Source organism: Pseudorasbora parva, chromosome 12 (genome assembly GCF_024679245.1).
Source record: "Pseudorasbora parva isolate DD20220531a chromosome 12, ASM2467924v1, whole genome shotgun sequence".
Classification (NCBI taxonomy): Eukaryota; Metazoa; Chordata; class Actinopteri; order Cypriniformes; family Gobionidae; genus Pseudorasbora; species Pseudorasbora parva.
The window spans coordinates 31,431,023-31,458,027 of NC_090183.1; the positions used below are offsets into that span (position 1 = coordinate 31,431,023).

The 27,005-nt window shown below is 36.2% G+C and overlaps 2 protein-coding genes across 3 annotated transcripts; both read left to right on the forward strand.

The window, feature by feature from the left end:
* The first annotated feature begins 830 nt into the window (after positions 1 to 830).
* On the forward strand, positions 831 to 7,303 carry c12h1orf210 (chromosome 12 C1orf210 homolog). 2 transcript variants are annotated; one of them, XM_067459875.1, is made up of 5 exons: positions 831 to 961; positions 4,771 to 4,888; positions 5,239 to 5,689; positions 6,699 to 6,776; positions 6,898 to 7,303. In XM_067459875.1, exons 2-5 carry the CDS (start codon positions 4,784 to 4,786, stop codon positions 7,290 to 7,292), a joined length of 1,029 nt encoding a protein of 342 aa, XP_067315976.1. In that variant the 5' UTR covers positions 831 to 961; positions 4,771 to 4,783; the 3' UTR covers positions 7,293 to 7,303. The 2 variants fall into 2 exon arrangements, with proteins under 2 accessions (XP_067315976.1, XP_067315977.1); XM_067459876.1 differs by lacking the exon at positions 831 to 961 and adding an exon at positions 1,701 to 1,920.
* An 877-nt stretch (positions 7,304 to 8,180) lies between these two features.
* Positions 8,181 to 26,980, forward strand: ap1m3 (adaptor related protein complex 1 subunit mu 3). The gene is made up of 12 exons (XM_067459874.1): positions 8,181 to 8,315; positions 9,512 to 9,668; positions 10,089 to 10,156; positions 10,341 to 10,471; positions 12,409 to 12,556; positions 15,742 to 15,868; positions 18,990 to 19,132; positions 20,152 to 20,223; positions 20,509 to 20,667; positions 25,214 to 25,339; positions 25,443 to 25,518; positions 26,019 to 26,980. The coding sequence occupies exons 1-12, from the start codon at positions 8,274 to 8,276 to the stop codon at positions 26,039 to 26,041; spliced, it is 1,272 nt and encodes a 423-aa protein (XP_067315975.1). The 5' UTR covers positions 8,181 to 8,273; the 3' UTR covers positions 26,042 to 26,980.
* Positions 26,981 to 27,005: the final 25 nt, after the last annotated feature.

A 27,005-nucleotide genomic window follows, 5' to 3' on the forward strand; every position in this document is an offset into this window, starting at 1 on the left:
TCCGGTTAATAAAACCTTCTGAAGCGAAGTGGTGCGTTTTAGGGCTGTAACGATACACCAAACCCACGTTTCGGTTCATATCACGATTTTTGACCCACGGTACGATACAAACCTCGATATGGGGGGGAAACAAAACAGTTCAAAAGATATTTTGAGGGAAAAAAAATAATCTATCAGTGTGTCTCCGTCATCTGGATGTTGGTTGTGTTGCCGGCAAGTTGGGGAAGCTTCTTGAAACACTTAAGGCAATTGGTGTGGGTCTTGTCAACTACACGATTGCCATCCTTGTTCTCCACCGGGTAGCTGAAATGTTGCCATACTGCTGACTTAAAAATTGGACCTGGACAGGAAGGATAATTCTGGGAGTTGGAAGGGGTGTGTCACGATTCTGCCTTCTCACATCGCGATACAGGTTCGTGGACCTGCATATTGCGATTTCGATTTCATATCGCATATCGTTACAGCCCTAGTGCGTTTGTGTAGGAAAAATATCCATATTTAAAACTTTATAGACTAATCCGGTGGTCAGTGGTATGCCAGTCGACTTCAAATATATAAAGCTTGGATAAGAGCCAGGACATTTTTAATATATAATAACTGATTTTATTTGTCTGAAAGAAGAATGTCATATACACCAAGGATGACTTGAGGGTGAGTAAATCATGGGCTAATTTTCATTTTTGGTTGAACTAACCCTTTAAGATCGTTTATGTGCCACCAGTTCAAATGTCAACTGTAAGGAGAAAGAGAAAAAGCAGTGATCAATTCGACATTCAGTTACAAATTAACTTTCTCTGACAATAAAATGCTAAAGACACACCTCCCACAACCTTTGCACAACCATACCTGCCATTTCCTTAATCTAGGAAATGGCTTACAAAAATGAACCTGTCTATGACAAAATGTGACGTCTGAAGAAAAAAAAAACATATTCTTAATATCCAGAAGAGCCAATTCTCAAGTAAGTAGCCTCACTTTTTCATCAAATTCTAATGCTATACATTCATCACTACATATGTATGTGTTTGTTTTATAGCTTATAACATGATAATAGCATTGCAGAGTTCCATATGTGCCAAATTTCTTTGGCACATATGAGCAGGAGGACAAATATAATTCTAAGCTACTAATGTTTAATGGTCACACATTCCTGTCAACCCTCATGTCATTTTACATTCTGTTGTCAACCACAACATGCTAACTGCTAGGGAAGGTAAGGTGGACTATTATGGGACTCAAGTTAACCGCACCTACTTGCTAAACCGACGGATAAGACTTAACAATGTTGTCAAATCTATCACAATATTTGAAAAGGTAGGCCTCATCCAACTCCTATTCTATTGTTATTTTCAATATGGCAGTAATGCTTACTAAAAAAGATGTGTATTAAGGATAATCACAAACAAGAAATTTAAGGAACACTATGCAGGTAATAGTTTAACTGATAGATCAAAAGCTGCGTTGAATTAGTTTTTGTTATATGCGGCAACAATGCAAAGTCCTTAGTGCCAATGTAATCAGTAACAACGCAACGCAAGGGAGGGTGTGTACTATGTAGTGTACATGTTCTTGTGGAAGTCAAGTGAAAGACTTATTTTTGTGGTGTATTTACGTTTGGACCCACACAAAGGTGAGGTCTGGCAGTTCCTACTTTATTGTTTTTTTTTGAAGCTATCATTCTCATATTTATACACGCACATGCAGACGCTTCCATTTGGCTGGCTTGCAGGTATGCTCTTACGGGGGCGTCCTGAGACAGGAAGAGATAAAACCAGCTCCTGAGGATTGTTTAACGCCAACAGTGCTGAAATGAATAGTGGAAGAGTAAGGGAGTGAGAGGAAGGGCCCCTACAAAGAATTACTGAACCCTCTGAAAGCAGCCACTATGGAAGTCACAAGGAGATAAGCAGGAAATTTGAGGTGGAAGCTATATTCACTCTTTATTTCATACACATGTAGTTAACATTTTGGTAAACTGGTGGCTAATTTCTATAAATATGTATGTATGCTTTCATCTGCTTATGCCCTACTGACATGGTTTAGGGGTGGCCATTCGTGCTTAGTTCTTTTCTAAAAGCATGTTTCCTTATAATCAGCATCTCGTAAAATAGTTACATAGTTCTAATGAGATCAGTGTCCCAGTTCATCTAGTGTTTTAGGTTACATTTACACACACAATTTTATGCACTAAAAATGTAAAAGGTTTCCCTTTTTTTCACACAGTTCTGTAAAAACAACTAAAAACATATCCATTTGACGATGTCACTTACATCATGCAAAAAAATCCTTAGTCTTAGGCTTGTTTGGAATAAGCAATTACTTTTACGGCCGCTAAAGAAGTATGTTCTTTATAGTATGAGTGTAGTATGAATTTAATTCAGATGCTACAACATTCCCCATGTTGTCGCTTCACTGCCATTAATAAATCCTCTCCCATGGGATAGTAAAGTGTCCATTGTAAGCACATTTCAGAATCTCTCCGGAAGAAGTTGCTTTTTGCCATGCTTCTTTTGTCACATACTGTTTTTTACCTATATCTGCAGCCAGTCATTCATTTGTTGTCATAGTTTCTGATTAATCTTTACCTGTTCACTGCTCTGTTGATTACCTTCCTTGTGTTGTTTATGAATTGTAAAGGCAGCATTAGTCTTCTGTCTTCCTCAGTTTGTTGTCTCTGGTTGAATGTTACATTTCCGGTTCATATGTGGTGTTATTGTTCTTCATGTTTTATAAAAGTTGACTCATTGTTTATTTTGCATCATGCATCATTATTTGGCTTAAATATAGACAACCTGGGACAATCAGTTTATTTATATGTTAGAAGAATAAATAACCTGATTGTCACAGGTTGGCAGTTAATCTTTAAATTCTAGGAAAATAGATTTAAGAGACATTAATGACAATTGTTACTGGATTTATGACTGATTTTTGATCTAACAAATTTAAAAAAAACAAAAGAAAGTGCCACACATGAGCTACATTATCGGCCTACATCATTAACGATCTACATTAACGATCATTAACGATCTACGTCATTAACTACCCAGAAGGGTAGGTTTTTTTTTTAGGTTATTTAACTGGTCATTTAAGCAAGCTCCTTGAAATACATTATAGCAGAACACACTGACTTGTTTTTAATTGTTTTGTACTGCCCTTTTTGTACTTCATTGCCCTTATTGCACCTTATTGTTAGTCTCTGGAATCTTGAATTCTGAATCTGATTGGTTAGTTGCAGCATTCTGTGGTTAAATGTTTGCACAATAACGACTAAACCATACAATTGACCATTGTCCCATGCAGTTAGTTTACTAAATAGCTGGTGTTATAGTTTCATATCTCTGTTATCATTCTTTTTTCACAAATCATATATATATATATATATATATATATATATATATATATATATATATATATATATATGATGTGGCATTTAAACGATGCCCAATTGGCACTGAGGGGCCTAAAGTGTGCTAAGAAAACATCCCCCACACCGTTACACCATCACCACCAGCCTGCACAGTGGTAACAAGGCATGATGGATTCTGTACTCATTCTGTTTACGCCAAATCCTGACTCTACCATCTGAATGTTTCAACAAAAATTGGAATTTTTCACTATAAATAGGAAAAAGATTGTAGCATCTTTTTCCTATTTATAGTGGAGATGAGTGGTACCCGGTGGGGTCTTCTGCTGTTGAATCCCATCCGTCTCAAGGTTGTGCATGTTGTGGCTTCACAAATGCTTTGCTGCATACCTCGGTTGTAACGAGTGGTTATTTCAGTCAAAGTTGCTCTTCTATCAGCTTGAATCAGTTGGCCCATTCTCCTCTGACCTCTAGCATCAAGGCATTGTCGCCCACAGGACTGCCGCATACTAGATGTTTTTCCCTTTTCACACCATTCTTTGTAAACCCTAGAAATGGTTGTGCGTGAAAATCCCAGTAACTGAGCAGATTGTGAAATACTGAGACTGGCCCGTCTGGCGCCAACAACCATGCCACACTCAAAATTGTTTAAATCACCCTTCTTTCCCATTTTGACATTCATCTTGGTGCTGAGGAGATTGTCTTGACCAGGACCACAGCCCTAAAATGTATTGAAGCAACTGCCATGTGATTGGCTGATTAGATAATTGCATTAATGAGAAATTGAACAGGTGTTCCTAATAATCCTTTAGGTGAGTGTGTGTACACACACACACACACACACACACACACACACACACACACACACACACACACACACACACACACACACACACACACACATACACACAAAACATTTATTTGCTTATCGACCCTTTCAGGGATTATTTAACATAACTGACTGTACATTGTTCCTTACGTAGTGCTACAATATATATGTATACTGTATTGTTTACTTTGTGTTTTAGGTTGTATATATGATGTTGCTGTTTGCAGTAGGGTGCATGGCATGCTGAGTCTTGTGGTGGGGTATTAAATGTGTCAGCATATAAGTTCCTGATTATTGTTGAATTTTATTTGTTGTTTATTTATTGTTGCGATTAAGAATATGCCGCCAGGTCAGTTTACACATCCACACTCTGTTTAAAATGACTTTTTTTGTTTGTTTGTAAAGAATAGAAAAACACTTGCAGTTGCAACCTGTCAACCTTGACTGCATGCCCATTAAAACTAAATAATATAACGTATATATTTATAAAGCTGCAGCAGAATTTAAACTCTCGCTGTACTGAACAGCACTTATGTGGTCGCTGTTCATAATCTTTCTGTAATTGTGATTTCTACAGGAAGCAGGGGAACATGGGGTCTGCTACACACGCACTGTGTGTGCTCCTCTGTTTTTGGGTCTCAGGATCATGCTACACACTCCAGACCATGGGCCCATGTACGGCCAACAGAGAGACGGTGAGGAAAAACAACACACACTCTGGCCTCATTTGTTCCCCAAGCCAGAACAAGTGCTGCTACAGCAGAAGCATCCTGTTTGTAGGCACTTGTTTCCTGTTTTTACTGACAGAGGTTTACCCAGTCTGTAATTGGTTTATCTCGTGAGAAAATAAGTCTTGTTTCTTACTTAGAACTGCAAGTGGGTAATCTTCTCCTTTTTTAAATCTGTTTAACAGTGGACATTAATATTTTATGTAAATGCTGTTTTATATCATAATACTGTCTGATACTATTTCATTGCACAAGACTGTTTGTTGCTGATTCCAGAAGCAAGTTTCACAATCATATAACATTTACTCTTTCTTCAGGCTGCATTTGACTGCAGTGGGAAAACACTTACGTCAGTACCAAAGCACATCTGGATAAATGTGACCGAGTTGGATCTGTCTGACAATCTGTTAGACTTAACACACAGTGACAACTTCAAGCGCCTGAACCTCTTCAGCCACTTGGTCACACTGAACCTATCAGGCAACTACCTCCCTCTACTGTTAAAAGAACATCTTTACAGCCTTTCTTCTCTTAAAGTGCTAGACCTGAGTAGGTGCAAACTGGCCAAAGTGGAGGCAAACGCTCTGAGCAGCCTCTCCAGTTTACAGATGCTTTTCCTGGGGAACATTCCATCTGCTGCATTTCAAGACCTGAGATTGAATCAGTTCGTTCAAATCAGAGGAGAACCGAATAACAGACAGGAAGTGGGAAAAAGAGTACAGATGATCAGAGACTCGAAGCGCATGACACAGGATGACCACAATGATGGTATGATTGTATTGTGACATTATGTTATATATATATATATATATATATATATATATATATATATATATATATATATATATATATATATAAAACATCAATTAAAATGTAATAACACTTCCTTACAGCCTTCATTATTAATCATTATTTTGAAAATGTTTTTAACTATTGAATTCATGAAAAGTCATTCATGTTATTATTATGAATTTAAAACAAGTTTACATTTTTAGGGAGTCATGCCATATGACATTAAACAATGCTAACCTTGCCTTGTCATAAAAAGGAATATTTTAAAACAGACTGACACTGACACAGTCACATATAATTTCCCTTTTTATGCTATTTCCCTACTTGTTGGTTGCACCACATTGGCGGATTTTATTGATAAGCAGTGAAGCATTTTTTTTCTTTCTAAGAAATAGTAATAAAAAAAAAGCATGTCTGCAATTGAACATTTTCTATAGTGACTGATCACATCTAAATTTGTCAGATGGCCAAATTGAAATTCTGTGAATTGATACAATTTGATTCACAGAAAATCAATTCGGCCAACTGAAAAATGTAGATGTGATCAGTCACTAGAAAACTTACAATTGGAGACCTTAATATGTTTTTTTTAATGTTTTTTTTGTTTTTTTTACAGTGTAGCCTTTAATGATAAAGCTGATAAAGAATGTTTTTTCTTCATTATGATATCAGGACAGTTGTATCATCCTTACATTTTTGACTTTGTTAATTCTATTAAGATTATTTTTAAGAAACAGCTCATTGTTAACAGATTTTTTTTCTTTTTTTGTATTTCAGTAATTGTATGAGTGAATTGCATTTTGAATGCATGTATGTTGGACAAAATTACTGTAGATGGGGGCAGTTTTTAGTGGCATTAATTTACTAAGTATATTAATTATATTTTTATGGACAAAAATAAGCTATTTGCGTGCCCATTTCTCTTTGAGTTACAGAGATGGACATACACTGTGATTTTAATATTATTATTTTTTTCTCATGGCAGGATATTCTAAGGATGTCAGCTATGGAGCTTTCTCTCGTAAACTACTTACAGTGGAACCACCTAAAACCACAGATAATGGTCAAAAATCTTTATTCTTTAAAAAAAAGTAGATTATTACATGTGAATTTCTATATATTTTTTTAAAAATCCTGCATACAGTTGAGACTCCGCTTACCATTATAATTAAAACGTTTTTTAGACACAAGGGCCGTTGCTGATCCAAAAACCTCTTCAGAGAGCTGGAAGGTCCTTGTAGCTGTTCTGGTGTCAGCTATCAGCCTCTCGGTTTTTATCGCTTTGATGGCCAAATACAAAGTTGTGCACAAGTATCTGGCAAGCTACAGACACTCGAGGCTCAGCGAAGTAGACGCCACGAGTCAGTGTGACCCTACAAACGTTGAGGTGGGATTCTCTGCCCACGGTGGCCCGGGGACTCGCGCAGCTGAACATAATGATGACATCGAAGAGGATGACGATGGGTTTATTGAAGATAACTATATACAAGCAAGTGAGAGTGAGAGAGCTACAAGAGCAGCAGCACTGACTGATGATGATGATGATGAGGAGGAGGAGATTGAATTTAGTATTGGTTAGCCCCATTAAGTCTAATCTTATTTGGTTTGCATTAAAAAGTTACTAACAAACATTCAGTAGGCTACTACATAATTATAGCTAAACTAAATTATTAATTGAGAAAAATGTGTTTTGGTGTATAATGCAATGAAATTCATAATTTTGTTTATAGATTTTAGGGACGCTTTTTAAAAAATATTTTAAAGTATTTTAAAAATATATAAATCTAAGCGTAATCACATTTGAATTTAGGCCTCAAACAATTTGCCTGGTATGGCATAACGTTATAATAGCCTATATATTTAAAAAAAAAAAAATCAAACTTGATTTTAAAATATGATATTCCTAATCATTAACGTTAAAATATGTCCTTCTGGAATTTGCATTACATTTACTATCAATTGCTTTCTGGACCATATAGGCTACATTTTGTCTTTTGTACGTTTCACTATATTTCTAAATTAAAATATTTTTTGAATGTTTTTCTTTTTTTGACCTCTGGGCGCCGCCGTTGTGCACTTTATTGCCTAGAGATAATTACAATTTTATTATTGCCATTATTATATTTGGATGTTTATAAATGGAATGTAACACAAATTAAACATTACATGACATTCACTTTATCCTAAACAAATGGAGTGTTAGTAAGCTTTTTATATGTTTTATTTTTATGTCAACTGTTTAATAAAGAATTGCCTCGTCATCTGAAAGTAGTTGAAGTTACGTCACGCCGCTTCTGTACAGCAATTGAACGACGCGTCAAAACTTGAACAGCGTAGTTTTCTTCAATGGCAGTGCATTAGTTTTGACGCGTCGCGTGTCAGTGTACAGCACAGCAACAAGCTCAAGCTGCACAACCGGTTAGACGCCTCCGAACCCGGAAGATGCGTGCATAAGGGATGGGGAAGATCTCTCTTTATTTCTAGTGATTGAACTTTACCAAAATTGACGAAACTTCAACACCTGTTAGTTGCGTCTTGTCATACAAAAGCTTTGATAAGGATGGCAGCGTCCGCGATCTTCATCCTGGACTTGAAAGGCAAGGTAAGAGCGCGTGCACCTGTCGGAGGAAGGTCGTACAGTTCATACTTTCAGGATAGACTGTCACTTTATTTCAAACGTATAGCTACAACAGATAGGGTTTAACGGTTTAATATCGACCGAGAAATGTAAATTCTATGTACTTAAAGGTTTCTTAAACAACTAATGATGTCAAAATGAAAGTCTGATATACACTCTAGTAAACAGCACTTTCACTAAAGGCAGTTGCGATGTCCATGTTACATATGTTGCATGTTTCTGTATTTAAGTGCTGCTTATTTAAAAACTGTTTCTTTTTTAAATAATATAAATATAACTATAATAAAAGCAATACTATTTATTGAATACAAAAATGTCAGTACCTCTGTAATATTTTTTACACACACACACACACACACACACACACACACACACACACACACACACACACACACACACACACACACACACACACACACACACACACACACACTTATATAAAGATGGTTGTATAGTGAGAAGCTAAGAACACATTAGTTTGTAATGGGTGGATAGGAGTGTTCCCATAAAAACAGCCTCAGGGTCCCAGTGGAAGGGATTACCTTCCAATATACCCCTGGATTTTGGTAGTGCTGATGAAAGCAGTCTTGTCTGTGGCCTAGAGCAATCCAATATATCCATCTGAAGGAATACCTTAACACCAAAGCCACGTTAAAGTCTGACTTTCCTGATCCTTTAGGTTCCACCCTACTATACCTTCATGCACTTGTAAAGTGACCAAACATTAAGCATTTAAATGTATCTTGGATTGATTAATAGAGATATTAGTGTAGATATAGGTGGATAACACATATTGATTGTGCTGTTAACATTTCCTCAGGCTGACTTTAGCCTATGCAAATAAACCTTGTGCAGTAGGTGTCCGTTTGGCCAGAGATTTCATTGCATGTGTTGACTTTTAAGGGCATAAGAATTCCATTTTGCGTGATGACTGGTGCCAAAACATCTTTAAGAAAAATTTAAGATTCTCTGTATTCACAGAGAGAACCTCAAGGTTTGCAGTTCATGGATATGGTCTTATTTTTAAAAAAAAATAAAAATCCATGTCTGTCAGTTTTTCCCTAAAAATGGAGTAATGGGGGTCTTCAAGGAGCAGACTTAATATACTCTGTACTGTTTTATGACATTCCTATGCTTTCAACTTTGTTTCCATCTCTAAGGTGCTCATATGCCGGAACTACATGGGCAACATAGACACCAATGAGATTGACAACTTCATGCCCATAATGATGAAGAGAGAGGAAGATGCAGATCTGTCTCCTGTGGTTATTCATGGCTCCACCCACTTTCTCTGGATCAAGCACAGTAACCTGTACTGTATCCTCCATAGTCCATACGCTTGTAAATGCACTTCTTTTGTGAATATTTGTCCTACTGTTATTAATTAATTAATAAATAGATTTTATTTATAGTGCAATTTTCATTCCAAAGAATCACAAAGTGCAACAAAGTGAGAAAAAAAAGAAAAAAAAGAATAACAAGTATAGAATACAATAATACAAACAACCAACCAACACAGAAAACTGAACAGAAACAGAGCTGATGGTGAACAGAAAACAGAGCTGATGGTGGAAGTCTCTGTAAGCTCCAGTACACCATGGTCCACTTCGTGTATTACATTTCTCCCAGTGCTAGAGGCTCTATTGCCACATATTCCCAATTCGGCATTAATAACTGTTGTAGATTAATAACTTTTAGATTTTTTATTGTATTAACCACTTAACAGATTTTACTCAGTGGTTGCAGTAACAAAGAAGAATACCAATGCTGCTCTTGTATACTCCTTCCTGTACAAATTAGTCGAGGTAAGTGAGTTTAACATCTATCACCATGACATCGCCTTCAATACAACTTTGCAAAGCATAATCTTGTTGACAGTCTGAACATCAATACCCTAAAAAACTGCCATAGCACATTTCCTCACTATAATATATCTTTACCAAATGTATTTACATTTATAGTAGTCTTGTATTGGCCATTTGATTGCAGGTTTTCACTGAATATTTCAAGTCACTGGAAGAAGAGAGTATTCGAGACAATTTTGTGACAGTATATGAGCTAATGGATGAAGTCATGGACTTTGGATTCCCGCAGACCACTGACAGCAAGATCTTACTAGAGTAAGTTCTGACAGACTCACCATTCAACCATCACTACTCAGAGAACACTATTCATCCTTAACTAACAGCGCTATATGAGGGATCGCCATTCACTATTCAAGCTCAGTGCTATTCATAAGTCACTGTATATGCTTTGTGTAGTCAGCACAGTTTTATAAAATGCAGTGAATAGTTTTTTATATACTGTGATAAACTGAGAGATAATTGGACCAGAGAAATGAAATATAGCATGCAAACACAGAGACATTTTAAAAGTAGGCATGAAAGGAAATTTCATCCTATATATTTTCTTATTGTGAACAATTCGTACATTTTTAAAACTCTTTTTTTATAACATAATTTGATCTCCCAGTGGAACGACAGATTTCTCTCTGTCTCAATACAAAGAAAAAGTTATGACTTCCATTTCATCATGACCTTAAATCTTACAGAGGGTTTATTTAGATATACTTCTATTTAAAAGAAAAAAGAATATTCAAAATACTAAATGTGAACTCGTTTAGCTAATTAAAAATATTTTCCCATGAATAAATGAAATTATAAATATCATTAAAATGATGTTCACTTAGATAAGATAAAGACAATAGGTGGGTCCCAATTTGCATACTTATGCACTATTCTATAAGGTTTTATAAGTATACATAGTGTAAGTAGTGTGTTCACACTGAAAATTCCCAAAAGAAAAAGTGCACTTTAAATACCCAGATGATGCACTAAATTATCTAAATTAAAAACTGAAGTGTGGAATGTTGGACATTTCATGCACTGAACTGTTGCAGCTTTAATTACGTAGTGGAGGGGGAGGCACTACCCGATTCCGTTGTTGAATGACAAAATAACCATATAAAGTTTATACACTACACGGTTCAGTAAATATAGTGTATAAGTGCATAGTGTAGTGTGTCATTTGGGACACAGCTATACTGTTATGTTAACATCACATGACCAGCTGTGTCACACAAGTGATCATGTTACTAATTCTAACAATAATAATAGTAGTACATTTACTTTATATAGCATTTTTACCTGACACTTTAAAAAGTTTCATAAAATTAGAACATGCTATTGCGCTAACTGAGCAATATAACATGAAAACAAAAATACATTCTTACACAATATATATTCTTGTCCAGCAAATGATAAATAGTCTAAAGAACAAACAAAAAATAGTAAATATAATTTGTATGGAAGTTCATAAACATCTTATCAGTTTCCTGGCTTTGCAATCAACCACTTAGCGGATAGCTAATTATTGCTAGCTCTCACTGACAGCAACACAATACCCTGTCAGCTGGAGACACCTGAGGTTTGAGCACACACACATACACATATAGAGTTCTCAGACCTTGTTCTAAAAACAACATTGACACAGAATCGATTTGGAATGAATGAGGACACTTGTGTATTGAATATTTAGTGGTTTGTTTTGGTGTTTTTAATAGGACACTAATGTTCATCAGGGGGGATTGTAATGTTACACTGTATGTTTGTGTCCATACTGATTTCTTTTTGCATTTGTGTTTTTCATGTGTAAGAGGTGAAGAATGTGTGATAAAGAAAACATTACAGTAATATAAGTGATGAAAAAAAAAAAAAACAAGGTTAGGTGTTTTTCAGCCTGTTTGTCCCTAGGGGCAGCCATGTTCTTCCCATGAGTCCTTGTTCTCACAGCATTCTAACACCAGAGGTCTGTTTACATAGTTAATGAAGTTACCTGGTTCACTGACTACTTTTAATTGCAATCTAAATAGATCTGTAAAGTTAAGTCTGCAACAGATGGCAGATTTACACCATGACATAATGTTCATCACTGTAATAATACATATCATGCACTGGTGGCCTGATATAATAATTGATGATAATATATATCTCTTGTTTTCTTGGTCATTGTTAATGTTACCATGACCTAATGATCTTTTTTTCCACTTCCACGACAGGTACATCACCCAACAGGGGCATAAGCTGGAGGTGGGAGCGCCGCGGCCTCCAGCTACAGTAACAAATGCTGTGTCTTGGAGGTCGGAGGGCATCAAATACAGGAAAAATGAAGTCTTCATGGATGTCATTGAGTCTGTTAACCTATTGGTGAGCTGACTTTATTATACTATAGGGAAAACACTCCACAATCAACCAGTGTGAATTTAGGGCATGGTTTAGTGTTGAGGCTTCAACATCATTCTTCATCTTATGATTTCCCTATGATTTTAGGGGCATTTAATAGATAAGGTTGGGAATTGATACTATGTCATTCCAGGACTAACAACAGATTCAGGAATACATTCTAATTGATAAAATTACAGTCATTGTAGATGCTGCTTATAGTAATTTTAATTATTATATTGACAATATGTGTGTGCAAGTAATTATTCTTGTCTTGACCTATTATTTCAGCATGGGAAATTTGTTTGTACACTACCGTTCAAAAGTTTGGGGTCAGTAAGGATTTTTTTTTTTTCCTATTTTAAGTGAATGTTGTTTTTTTGAACTTTTTATTCATCAAATAATCTTTTGAAAATGTATCACACTTTCCACATCCAAAAATAATAATATCCGAAAATATTAAACAGTCTTACTGTTTTCAACATTGATAATCAGGGCTTGACATTAACTTTTTTGCTCACCAGCCACCGTGGCTAGTGGTTTTCCAAAGTTACTAGCCGCTCAGCATTTTCATTGGCCACAATTTTGCTGTTTGGAAATTACATTGTATATGTTTAAAGTTGACTTTGGCATGCATAAATTACTTGATTTTGAGTCATTTTACTTGATTTAGAAAATTTAAAACCCTTTCAAACTTTCACATGCAGAGTGACGCCCCCCCAAATCAAGACTACATTGTATATCAGCTAGGATGTGCAGGTGGGCAATATGATAGGCTATGATTTATTTTAGTTACGATATATATATATATATATATATATATATATATATATATATATATATATATATATATATATATATATATATATATATGGTTAATAACCACTTCCATATGCTGCAGATGCTCTTCCCAAGTTGAACTGTAAACAACAATGTCGTCCAAGTAAGCAGCTGTAAAGTCAGTCAAACCAGCAAGTACCTGATCAATGAGCTGCTGGAAAGTTGCAGCAGCCCCATGAAGGCCAAAGGGAACATGGAAAATAGATAAGCGACAAGACTTTTGTCAGGGACTGTATAAAGTACCCTAAACAAATTACAAAAACAATAGTAAATTAAAAGAAAAATTCAGATACTAATACATATTTATTTAATATGTACACATTTATTTAACATCTGTAGTTGTTTGATTAACATTAATGACAGACAGGTATTTAATTGGGCTGCTGAATGCATGGATGTAATATTTGTGACACATATTAAGTTATTACCCACCTGTTTACGTACACTTAAGCCATAACCGACTGTGTTCATGCGATGGACATTTTGACATCAGTGTGCGCATGTATTTGACTATTCAGGAGCAAGGAGAACTGATCACACGTGCGACAGAGAGCGCGCGAGAGAGAGAGAGAGAGAGCGCACGCGAGAGAGCGCTTTTGTTGTGTGTCATTTAGCGCGATTCCGCCTATCTCGCCTTCACTAAGTATAAAGAGTTGTAGTTGAATTGTTGCCAATTCTGTGATACGACGGTCTTGGCATTTCATTTAGCTGTAAACTATATTCAACCCGCCAAAGTGGCTAGTGGGAGTGGCTGCCGTACCCGCCACAGCTGAAATCTACCCGCATTTGGCGGGTTGGCGGGTGTTAATGTCAAGCTCTGTTGATAATAATAGGAAATTATTTTGAGCACCAAATCAGCATATTAGAATGATTTCTGAAGGATCATGAAGATAACTGTTCATCTTCATGAACTGAAGATATTTAAATAAATTACTTTTTAAAATCTATTATTAAATATACTATTTTAAAGGGTTAGTTCACCCAAAAATAAAAATTCTGTCAATAATTACTTACCCTAATGTCGTTTGACATCCGTAAGACCTCCGTTCATCTTCGGAACACAAATGAAGATTTTTTTTTCTAGAAATCCGATGGCTCAGAAAGGCCTTCATTGACACCAATGTCATTTTCTATGAATCATGAAATTGATACGCTAATAACGGTTCAAATCTTTGTTTTGAAATCAGCCCATCACCACGTCTTTATTTAGTTTTTTTGCGCACAAAAACTATTCTTGTTGCTTCATAAAATGATTGTTGAGCTACTGTAGTGAGATGGGTTTTTTAACAATGTCTTTAGTGCCTTTTATGGTCTTGAGAGAGGAAATGACATTGGTGTCAATGAAGCCTGTCTGAGCCATCGGATTTCAACAAAAAGGTTTTACAGGTGTTGAACGACATTAGGGTAAGTAATTAATGACATCATTTTCATTTTTGGGTGAACTAACCCTTTAAATTGTAATAGTATTTCACAAAATGACATGGTCAAATGAATGCAATGGAAAAAAAAGTTTTAAGTAAATAAATTGCAATAGCATAACATGCATTACTTATTTAAAAAAGTAACTTGTATATTATAGTTAAAATATATAAAATATAAACATGAGCACTACTTTCCTTGTGTAAAAAGAAAAAATGCTTTCCACAACATACTGGATTAGTGTTGCTTATTCAGTGCAGACATCAAAGCCCACGCTATCTATCCCTCCATCAGTCGACCTCCTTCATGTTTTCAGGTTCAAGGGTCAGGTCTCCAGACTTCCTTAGATTGAGAGAGGGAGGAAGCATCTGCCGTCTTTTCTTGTTGCCTTTCTTTTCTGCTCCTTAACTCAAGCCCCCCCACTGGACGGGATTTTGATGGATTCATTAGCGCTTTTCAGAGTCAGGGTCTAAACTCTGGCAGACAGTAGCGCTGAGCAGAACCTCTCTTCTGATTAAGAGCTAAATCACGTCTCATTGCTTTCTAATTCTGCATTGCTATTCATCCGTGCAGCTTTCTCGCTCTGGCTTTTTCTGGCTTCTTGTATCTGAGAGCCCTCAGCGGTATTGACTCGATGTGGACTTTTTTAAGGTTTGGATCTATCTTCAGAGTCCAGCTTGTATCCTTTTAATATTTTAGCATAATATAATATATTATATTCTCATATTCGTTATTTCAGCATACTTCAACCCCTCACTTTCCAAAAGCATTATAGCACAAATCACACGGTTACTGCCTTGCTCTACAGAGCGTAATAAATTGTAGATGGCAGTAATGGTGATGATGCAATATAGCACCTTGCCACTCTTGATTCTGCTTTGCATTTATCTTCTCTGTTTTGTGCGTTATAGGTCAGTGCTACAGGCAGTGTTCTACGAAGCGAGATTTTGGGCACCATCAAACTCAAAGTCGTTCTGTCAGGCATGCCTGAGTTAAGACTTGGACTCAATGACAAAGTTCTTTTCGAGATCACCGGCCGTGAGTACACACAACTATTCTTGAAAACCGAAATGCAAATTTTTTCGATGTAAAAATGCTGCTTAATATGTAGATACAACTAGTAAGCTATATGTAGGCTGATTCCCGCTCTCTGGCAGTAGCAACATTGGCTCAACCAATGGCATTTTGGGGTGTGGCTATTTGTTTCTGAGCATTGGCAGATGGAGGTCAGATTTTTCAGGCATTTTTGCAGTTCCTTTTGGTGACACAAATGGTCACCAAAATTGCACATTTCAGCTTTAAATGTACTTTTTTTATTTGATCTACTTTTGCTCATCTTTTTTCGTAGTGTAGAAAGTGACCTAATTCCCAGGGCTGATAATCAAGCAGTCAATTGATTGTTTTAACCTATTTTACATAAAGTGTCTCTCTCATTTGCACTTGTTAGGTGAATTCCATTCATCTGATTCTCTAGGTTAATCCCCACCCCAGGCCTAGCCCAGCGGGTGTTAGTTTCACAGTAGAGCAGGATTCAGTAATGCATTCTGTGTGTGCTTTACAACTGCAGCTATGGATTCTAGAACAGGAACACTTCAGATTTACTATCCAAACGAAAGGAAATCTATATCAAATTGAGCAATGATAATCTGTTCAAATAAATTAAAGGTACACAATTTGACTTTTGGCTCTCTAGCGGTTTAACAACAAACTTTATAATATAAAATATCTAGCTTCTGGCAGAGCGCCTTCTGTATTTAACTTATGATAAAGTAACTGTAACTGTAACTGGTGTGGTGTATCACTAAAACGTTTTGAACTACTAGTGGTACACTTTCTGCAAAAGTTAAATCCAGAAGGTGGTCTGCTGGAAGCTAGATATTTTAGTTTATATGTTTTAAATGTGTTTATTTTTTGTACAAAACTGGATCGATTCGCTTCAGAAGGCCTTCATTAACACCCCAGAGCCGTATGGACTATCTTTATTATGGAGGGACTCTGCTTTTTAGAGCTTCAAACTCAATGGACCCTGTCCCAGAGCAGCTTTTCTCTATTTACGGATACAAGACATATACGTACGAAAGTACGCAATTTCGCATGAAAAGCATCCAGCTTGGTCTAAAAAAAAACAAAACACTTATAACTTAAGGGTAAGACAAAAACACATTTTAGAATAAGGATTGATTGTGTATTGACTCATTATTTAAATTTAGTTTAGTTTAGTTTTTTGAACAAAGAAAAGTTACACATTGTGCACACAAAGTGCACATTTAATGCTCAATTAATACATTATATTTAGTAGATGTAAATACACAAATTTGATGCATTTACTATCCAAGCTGTGCTGTAGCTTGCCAACATTTCATAGAGATTTCAAGTCACCAATTCATTTTACTGCTACAGGAAACTGTTTTATCGGATATGGTTTCAGGGAAGTGAAATCAACCTACTAGTTTCCTGTTCACTTCCCACTATGAAGATGAACTATGCCACAGGTTATCGTAAACATAGTTGAATGTAGAAGGTGCCATTCTGTTCTTGCAATTAAGCTCTGATATGAACCCAGGAGTATCTCTCCTCAGCTCAGCAGTAGAATGAAAATTAGACAAGTGAAACACTGTCCTCTACAGGCTCAACCTTGGAAATGCAAGTTTTTCTATTGCGAAGGTTAAAATATAGGACATCAAGTCTTCTTTGTAATCATGTTGATGTTGATATGGAATCATCCTGTGTTTACACACGTTTTCACATTATGATTATTTATTTACAACTAGTATTTTTTTTTCTTTTATCTAATGTAATGGACAAACATTACAAATTATATTCAGTATTATATTTTGAGTAACATTTTGATTTAATTAACATAAAAAGTGTTTTTTCTTTCTTTTGCATTAATGACAGTAGTGCTCTAGCTAACATGAACTTGACAAGTTTGTGTAAAATCTTATGACCATGTTATCCAGCATGGTTTGACAATATCAAGTGTCTTGTGCATTAAAGGGATAGTTCACCCAAAAATGAAAATTCTGTCATCATTTACTCACCCTCATGTTGGTCCAAACCTGTATGAGTTTCTTTGTTCTGCTGAACACAAAAGAAGATATTTGGGAGAAAAAAATTGTAACAAAGCAGATATATAGTAGTGAATGGTTGCTCTACCTGCTTGGTTACAAACATTCTGTCAAATATCTTCTTTTGTGTTTAGCAGAACAAAGAAACTCATTCAGGTTTGGACCAACATGAGGGTGAGTAAATGATGACAGAATTTAATTTTTTAAATTATCATCCCTTTAATGGAAGCAAGAAAATGTGACATTTTGTACATAGTTTAGTCCATCAATCCTCCAGACTGCTTGTTCTCTGTAGGTTTGCAGGCATGCTGGAGCTTTTTATATTTTATGTATTATGTATTTTTCTAATAGTAATATTATATAGAACATTATCTTTAGAGCACTTTTACTGCCGCTGGAAAATATGTGCTATAAAAGCGTACCTCTGGTTCTGAAGACCAATCACTTTCTCTGAAGCCTCTGCCTGTGGACCCTGGGGAGCCAATCAGAGAGCTATAAGAGAGCATCCTAACCCCTTCCTGACCTTTAGTCCCTGCGGTTGATGTCATCATTAGGTGCTGCAGCGGCTCCCAGTACGTCTCATCTGCAGCAGAGGACACAGACACCCAAAGCTTCTGATCTGACCTCTGTGTTCCAGCTCAAACCTCTGAGAGCTCTTTCATGTTCCACTGTAAATGTCACTCCTGGATGGAGCAGAATACATTCATAAATATGAAGAGAGGCTCACGCTCGCACACATTCCTGCTGTGAGTGCGCTGGTGAAATCCCACAGCTCTGTGGTATTAGTGAGGTCTGGGGCTCAGAGTCCCTGAGTCATTAAGAAGCACTTCTGTAGTCACTGCCTTTCTCTTTGCTGAGGTCAAACAAATAAACTACCTTCACACTCACCTGGGTGGACAAAAGTGCTATTGTTGGCAATTTCCAGGAAAAACATTAGGATGTTCTATGTGTGAATATGGTGTGCGTGTGTGTGCAGCTTTCAACTTGATTAACTAGCTTTACTCAAGTAATAATCATCAGCGACCACTTTTCTTATATTAGAATTCACTTCACTCTCTCTCTCTCTGGGCTTCTGTTTTTCTTTCTCTCAGGAGAGAAGAGTAAGACTGTGGAACTGGAAGATGTGAAATTTCATCAGTGTGTGCGTCTCTCTCGCTTTGAGAACGACCGGACTATCTCTTTCATCCCACCTGATGGAGAATCCGAACTCATGTCTTACAGACTCAACACCACGGTCAGTGCTGATCTACACAGCTCTTCAATCTACGAGTTGATGTCAAAGATAGATGTCATATAAATGTGTAGTTAATGCATCCGTGTAATGACGGGTTGATTTGTAACTTTGGTAGCTTTGGTATTTTACATGTTTGCGCCTTTGTGGTGATAAGGTCCCAGAGAGCTTTATTTAAATAAAAACATGCAAGAATCAAAGAACTTGAATATGGTAAAAAAAAGACAAGAACTTCAAAGCAAAACCTTTACAAAGAATTTGAAATTAAAAGAATTTTAAGTTGAAAGACCAAAACAAAAACATGAAATGTTTGGAATAGCATACTACTCTTATTATTTCTGCAGTATATGCCGTGTAAAGCATTCAAATTTATCTTCCACTTGCAGTGTGAGCAATAAACTGCAAGTAGTTGCATCACTTTTTTATTATCTTTTTTGACTCATTGCTCATTGTTTAAAGACATTTTTTTATATACAAAATTGTTTTCAAATGTAAATGTTTTTATTTCAAAGATAATAACTGACAGTATATATATATATATATATATATATATATATATATATATATATATATATATATATATATATATATATATATATATATACATACACTAACATCCAAAAGTTTGGGGTCATTACAATTGTAAATGTTTTTATTTTTACTTAGTTTTTGTACAGTGAACAATAACAATAACAATAACAGTCAACAATACAGTGAAAACTGTAATTCTGTGAAATATTATTGCAATGTAAAATAACTAATTTATTTTTGTGATGACAAAGCTTCATTTTCAGCAGCCATTTCTCCAGTGTCACATGGTATTCAGAAAGCATCTTAATATGCTAATTTGGCGGTCGAGAAACATTACTTATTGTTATCATAGTTGATGTTATGCTGTTGGAAAATATTACTCTATTTGATTAATTTAAGAAGATTGCATGTCAAAAAAGCAAGTCAATGGCTCAATAAGCGGCAGTAGACTCACTGCTCCGTTATTTTCTGTCACTTCTCTGTTCTGACAGGTGAAGCCTCTAATATGGATTGAGAGCGTAATAGAGAAGTTTTCTCACAGTCGAGTAGAGATCAAGGTTAAGGTAGAGCTGCACACATATACACAATCTACACACTCCACTGATTCTTGCTTTGCCACCTCCAGCACACTGCCTGGTTTCAGTAATTAGCTTTCAGGCTTCTGTCCTAGGCAATGGCTCAGTCTCAGAGTTTACCTGAGCTGTGTCCAAAGACTTGTCAGATTCTGATATAAACATGCTTTGTCCTATTGCCCTTGCCATACCGAAACTTTACTTTCTGAAAATGTAGCTTTGGAAGTTTTTCTTGTAGTGTGAAGTTGTGCTATAGTTCCTCCATCTGTTCTCCAGGCCCGCAGTCAGTTCAAGAGCCGCTCCACTGCCAACAATGTGTCCATCTTAGTTCCTGTTCCAAGTGATGCTGACTCCCCCAAATTTAAGACCACCACAGGCCAGGCTAAGTGGGTTCCTGAGAAGAGTGCTGTAGAATGGAACATTAAGTCCTTCCCTGTAAGTACCATACATATGTTTTGATGAGAGCTTTGTGTTGCTTCAAATCACTGTAAGTTATTTGATCTATTTTTCAGATTTCTGAAAATATTTTTTTGAGATAAGAAACAATATCAGATAATCCATGACTCTACAAAAAGTATTTTTCACACTTTTAACATCCCTTCAAAAATACTAGCAAACATCTGCTTTGATATATACAGTGGGTACGGAAAGTATTCAGAACCCTTTAAAATTTTCACTCTGTTTTAGGAATGAAACGATTACCGGTTTCACGATACATCACGGTATAATGTACTGACGGTTAGTAATATCGTTTAAAATTTAATTATCATTAAAACCATCAGTGATTATCACGATTTTGAAAAGTCGCTGTAAATCCTGTCCAGTCTGGTGCCGGCGCATGCAGCACGTGAAGCAACGCTGTTTTCTGAATGAGAAATAATGACAGAAGGCAGTGACAGCACTGGGAGATTTTCCAGCCTTCTAAAATCTGAGGTGTGGCCATATTTTGGTTTTTACAAAAGTCCTAAGGGAAAATGATTCGAAGATGCTCTGGTCGCCCTGTCCGCAGCAGAACATGCCAGAAGAAAGCCGCTGTAATAGGGTAACGCTTCAAATCTGCGAAGATTTGTGAACGCAAGGCAAGTGGACTTTGCCCTTAATTCCAAACCTTCATCTGGGAAATAATAACGTAAAGCTTGAGCCAAAGACGAACTAACACGTTCAGACACGACTAGGATGACATTTAAGGAATAATAATAAAGGCTTGAAATTATAGGCTTATATCAAAATTTCTAAATTTATATTTCTTTTGAGAAGAAATATAGGCTTCTCAAAAGCCATCTGTTATAATTGCGTTGCGCATTATAACCTATCAAACGTGTTTCTATTGAGTTTATGAATGCAATGTCTAATAATAAGATGCGTTTAAACTGGAGTTTTGTTCAGAGTGCGCTCTCACACTGAAATCTGATGTACGCAGGAGATTCATTCAGCATACGGTTGAATGTTTTTGTTCTAGCCTGTTTCAGCAACGAAAATATTTTAAATCAAACACAGCAGAACCATAGCGCATCTGATATGACTGGCATAAAGTTGGCTTGACGTTCGAGATTCACAAATTTAGCGAGATTCGCGCGTTTGTATAAAACTGACTGTAAAGAGTTCATCTAGTTGTCGGGTATAATGCACACCTTTTTGATTTTTGATATTTAATAAAATAAACATATACAAGTCATATGAAAATTCATATGATTTTCATCATATGAAAATATGGATATGATTTATTTTACTGGGATACTGTTTGGGCTCATACACAAAATATGCTAGATTTAAATGCGTCATAGCAAATAGGACACTGATGAGAGTATTGCTTTTACATATTTATAAAGATAATATTAGAGATTATAGACCAAATTATTATTTAAGCATTATGTGGTGCTGTTGACGACGGCCAATATAAGGAAGGAAATCCCACAGAATAGAATCTTGCGCTTAAAAAGGGCATAGAGCTGCTTGATTTTTTATTTTTGTTTGTTTAAATGTTTTCAGTGTGTGCATTGGTTCTTTTTGAACACTTTATCTCATTTGAACAAAACCGTGATAATATTGATAACCGCGATAATTTGGGTCACTATAACATTGATGTTAAATTTCCATACCGTTTCATTCCTGATTGCAGCCATTTGCTTAAATAATTTAAGTTAATTTTTTTCTCAATAATGTACACATAGCACCCCATATTGACAGAAAAAACACTTTATTAAAAAAGAAAAAGTGAAATATCACATGGTCCTAAGTATTCAGACCCTTTTCTCAGTATTTAGTAGAAGCACCCTTTTGATTTAATACAGCCTTTTTGGGTTTTCCACACCTGGATTTGGGGATCCTCTGCCATTCCTCCTTGCAGATCCTCTTCAGTTCTTTCAGGTTGGATGGTAAACGTTGGTGGACAGACATTTTCAGGCCAGAGAATCTTATTTCTCACCATCTTGGAGTCCTTCAGGTGTTTTTTTTTTAGCAAACTCTCATGTGTCTTGCGGTGAGGAGAGGATTGCGTTGGGCCATTCTGCCATAAGGCCCCGACTGTTGGAGAGTTGCAGTGATGAAATGACTTTCTACAACTTTCTCCCATCTCCCGACTGCATCTCTGGAGTTCAGCCACAGTGATCTTTAGGTTCATCTTTACCTCTCTCACCAAGGCTCTTCTCCCTTGATAGCTCAGTTTGGCCGGACGGCCAGCTCTAGGAAGGGTTCTGGTCAACCCAGACGTCTTCCATTTAAGGATTATGGATGCCACTGTGCTCTTAGGAACCTTAAGTGCAGCAAAAATGTTTTTGTAACCGTGGCCAGATCTGTGCCTTGCCACAATTCTGTCTCTGAGCAATTCAGGCAGTTCCTTTGACCTTATGATTCTCATTTGCTCTGACATGCACTGTGAGCTGTAAGGTCTTATATAGATAGGTGTGTGGCTTTCCTAACCAAATCCAATCAGTATAATCAAACAGAGCTGGTCTCAAATGAAGGTGTAGAACCATCTCGAGGATGATCATAAGAAATGGACAGTACCTGAGTTAAATATTTGAGGGTCACAGCACAAGGTCTGAATACTTAGAACCATGTGATATTTCATTTTTCTTTTTTAATAAATCTGCAAAAATGTCAACAATTCTGTGTTTTTCTGTCAATATGGGGGTGCTGTGTGTACATTAACCCTCAACCTTCCCTTGCAAGTTGTAACAAAAATTACCCAAAGCCAAAAAATTAGACAAAAAATTTGACGTATTACTTTTGGTCTGGAAAGGTTATTTTCATTTAATTTTGACATTATTTTTTCTATTTTTATGTTTTTTTATTTATTTTATACCAATAAATAAATATTAATTTTGAGCACATTCTTTCAATTTTAAATTCAAAACCACAATTTCATGCATAACCCTTTTAATTCAGCTTAAAATATTTTACATTGGGTGTCTTTGCTGACCTCTTGTGGAAAAAAATAAGAATATAACATGATATTTCATGACTCTTGCCACTAGATGGCCTTATAGCTCTATATGGGACCAATTAGCTGCTGTGCTCAAGCAGCAACCTCCTGCGATCTCTCTTGAAGCCAATACGAAAGTAAAGTAAACTGCAATTCCTCAACTGGCCACTAGGGACATAACAGGCTCCAGAAGGGAGCAGAATCTCATTGAGCCCCATGTTAAAATTCCCAACTTTATAGCAGAAAAAAACATGTTAACAGCCTGGTACAAATTGCCCTTCATGACAACTATGAGGGGGGTGAATTTTTTAATAACTCATTTGTTTACATTATATAAAGCCTTAAAGTTCTGCATAATTAAGCGGGTGGTTACTTTGAGTGACAGGTGGGTAGCCTTTTATCTGCTGTTTATAGTCATTGCGTCACCTAATCTCTGCCCACATCCCGCCGATTTGCCCATTTTCTGTTTTCCGGGAGTGACACGCGATGACTCGCTGACAAGATGGCGACGCCCAGCTCAATCCTACTTTACGCTTCAGAACGGCTAATCGGAATCCTATGGGTGACATCACGGACACCATACTTTTGTGTCACCATACTTGATCGTTCAACTATTCGTTTAACTGTATTTAAATAGGGAAACATGGTGGTGTTTGGTCGCTTCTAACTTGATCTCTGTTTGGTACCATAGTGAATGAACTTCTCCCTTCTGTCTCACTTCTGTATTTACTTAAAGAGAAACTGCAGGAGGTTGCTGCTTGATTCAGATACACATGTAGACATTATAAAAAATATTTTGTGTGTATTCATAATTCAAGTGCAACAAAAGTCCTAGGGTCTTCATTTTTTTATGTTTTAAAAATGAGTTTCGGGTCAAAATGACCCAAGAGTTGGATGATGATTAAAAAAAAAACTTGCTACGTATACTGTGCTAGACTAACTGGGACTAGTCACAGCACTTGCATATTGTTGCCCTGTTGTTGGTTTGATTGCTTCTATTGCTCATCTCATTTGTAAGTCACTTTGGATAAAGGCATCATGTAAATGATTAAATGTGTATGTAATGTAAATTGCCTTTATAATTGAAGGCAAAAGCCCATGCAAAATATACCAAATAAAGTGTCTGCCAAAGGAGCATACAAAAATATAAAAAAATGAAATGCTTGACAAAGACATCAAACATAGTCTAAGCAAAGACAGACTAAATTAATAATTTTGTGCCTTATCATTGCCACTAGATAGCTGCAAAACCAGCTAAAAAATAAATAAATAAATAAATCATCTTTTTTTTAAGAAGACAGACATGTGGGACATTTAGTCAAGAATGTGTTTTCAAATCCTGATGATGTCTGAGGCAGCGAGGCTTGAAAAGGCTATAAGTCGGTCCTGGAGTTTTGTGCTGTGCCAACGTTGAAAAGAGAGGAAAATGTGTATCAACCATGACTCACTTAAATCCGAACTGTTAATTAGGACTTATTACTGAAGTGATGAATATTGCAGTGCTAATTAGACAGTTAGATGTGTCAAAAACTAATGATATATCTTTACTCGTTGAAGGGCGGGAAAGAGTTCATGATGCGAGCTCATTTTGGACTGCCAAGTGTGGAAAGTAATGAACTCGAGGCCAAGCGACCAATCACAGTGAATTTTGAGATTCCATATTTCACAGTGTCTGGCATTCAGGTGCAAAACACACTCACCTCGCAAAATGTATTTTGATAATAGTCACTATGTGTTAGACACAATTTAATTTTTGTGTTTTGTTTATGTGCATTAACAAACACAGGTGCGATACTTAAAGATTATCGAGAAGAGCGGATACCAGGCATTACCGTGGGTGCGATATATTACTCAGAGCGGAGGTGAGATACATTCAGAAATTCCCTTACACACACACACACACACACACACAAACACACACACTCATTCGCTTTCTCAAATATCATTCTGATATAAAGTTTACCTTCACCCTGCATTAGGAGTTCAGTGAACATGAGCCTTACTCTGTCTTCTGACACACACACACACACACACACACACACACACACACACACACACACACACACACACACACACACACACACACACACACACACACACACACATACACACACAGTTTGAAATAGTGTAGACTATCAGCTTTCCATTTGCATCAGCGACACCAGAGGAGAGAGAGAGTCACCCTAATCCTTCAGCCCTCTTCACTTATTCATAAGAAATGCAGAGCAGACATCAAGCCACAATGGAATTCTTCAGATATAGCCAGACACCCAAACGTCAATAACACATTCAAATGCCTTCAAATAAACTTTCAATGCAATTTACTAGTTGTACTTCTGACTTGGCTTGAACATTTTGACAGATTATCAACTGAGGACCAACTGAGAGAGGACAGCGCTTGAGTATGTTGTGTGTTCTATCTGTCCTGTTTCATCAGCGAGACAACTACTGCCTTACACACAGCAGTCAGACGTTTGCAGCCTTGCTACTGCTTTCATCCGAGATCAGGTTTTACAAATTACACAAGGAAGTCAGACCGCAAAGTTACTGAGAAACTCTGATTGATTGACTATGAAACACAATTGATTTTGGAACCCAGAGGTGGATCTACCTATACATGTTCTATTTAAAGAGATTTTTTTCATATTGTTCCAAACCATGTATGTATTTCTTCTATTCAATAAACTGATTTTAATTTTTTTCCCATACAATAAAAGTCAATAGGGTCCAATGTTGTTATTTTGGACCCCATTGGCTTTCATTATAGACAAAAGCAATTGAAACATTCAAAACATATTCTTTTATGTTCCACAGAAGAAATCACGCAGGTTAAGTGTTATTATTGTTAACTAAAATTAAAACCATTTGTTTTATTTTATTTTTATTTCAGCTAGTTGCCAAGAAATTATTCTAATGTTTGTTCAATTTAAGTTGGAAGTACCAGAATTATTAAAACTAAATAATCTGAAACTTAATAAAAAATATATAGACATACTTAATAAAACACTTCCACTTTATATATTAGGTGTCTTTAACTACTATGTACTGACATGTATATTAATAATTTGATACTAAGCATTACATACATGTTTTTACATTGTACTTATATTTTTAATGACCTGCATGTAATTATATCTGTAATTAATTTATGTAATTACACTGTTGACCCTCCCTGGTAACAGTGTAATTATATATTTAAGTACTAAGTAATATTAAGTAACTATAGGGCTAGGGTTTGGTTGAAGGTTAGTTTCATGTCCCAAACCTTACCTGGATCCCACCTCAATAGAAGCAAACATGTTTTATAAGTACATTGTACTTTTTTTATGTTCACTACTATGGCCGTTCA

Bases quoted from the DNA above. Each gene is read 5' to 3' on its own strand.
- c12h1orf210 (XM_067459875.1), top strand. From the start codon at position 4,784: ATGGGGTCTGCTACACACGCACTGTGTGTGCTCCTCTGTTTTTGGGTC. The intron at 5,690-6,698 runs GTATGATTGTAT...TTCTCATGGCAG, and splicing joins ACAGGATGACCACAATGATG to GATATTCTAAGGATGTCAGC. The intron at 6,777-6,897 runs GTCAAAAATCTT...AACGTTTTTTAG, and splicing joins ACCTAAAACCACAGATAATG to ACACAAGGGCCGTTGCTGAT.
- ap1m3 (XM_067459874.1), top strand. From the start codon at position 8,274: ATGGCAGCGTCCGCGATCTTCATCCTGGACTTGAAAGGCAAG. The intron at 8,316-9,511 runs GTAAGAGCGCGT...TCCATCTCTAAG, and splicing joins TCCTGGACTTGAAAGGCAAG to GTGCTCATATGCCGGAACTA. The intron at 25,340-25,442 runs GTGCAAAACACA...TAACAAACACAG, and splicing joins TCACAGTGTCTGGCATTCAG to GTGCGATACTTAAAGATTAT.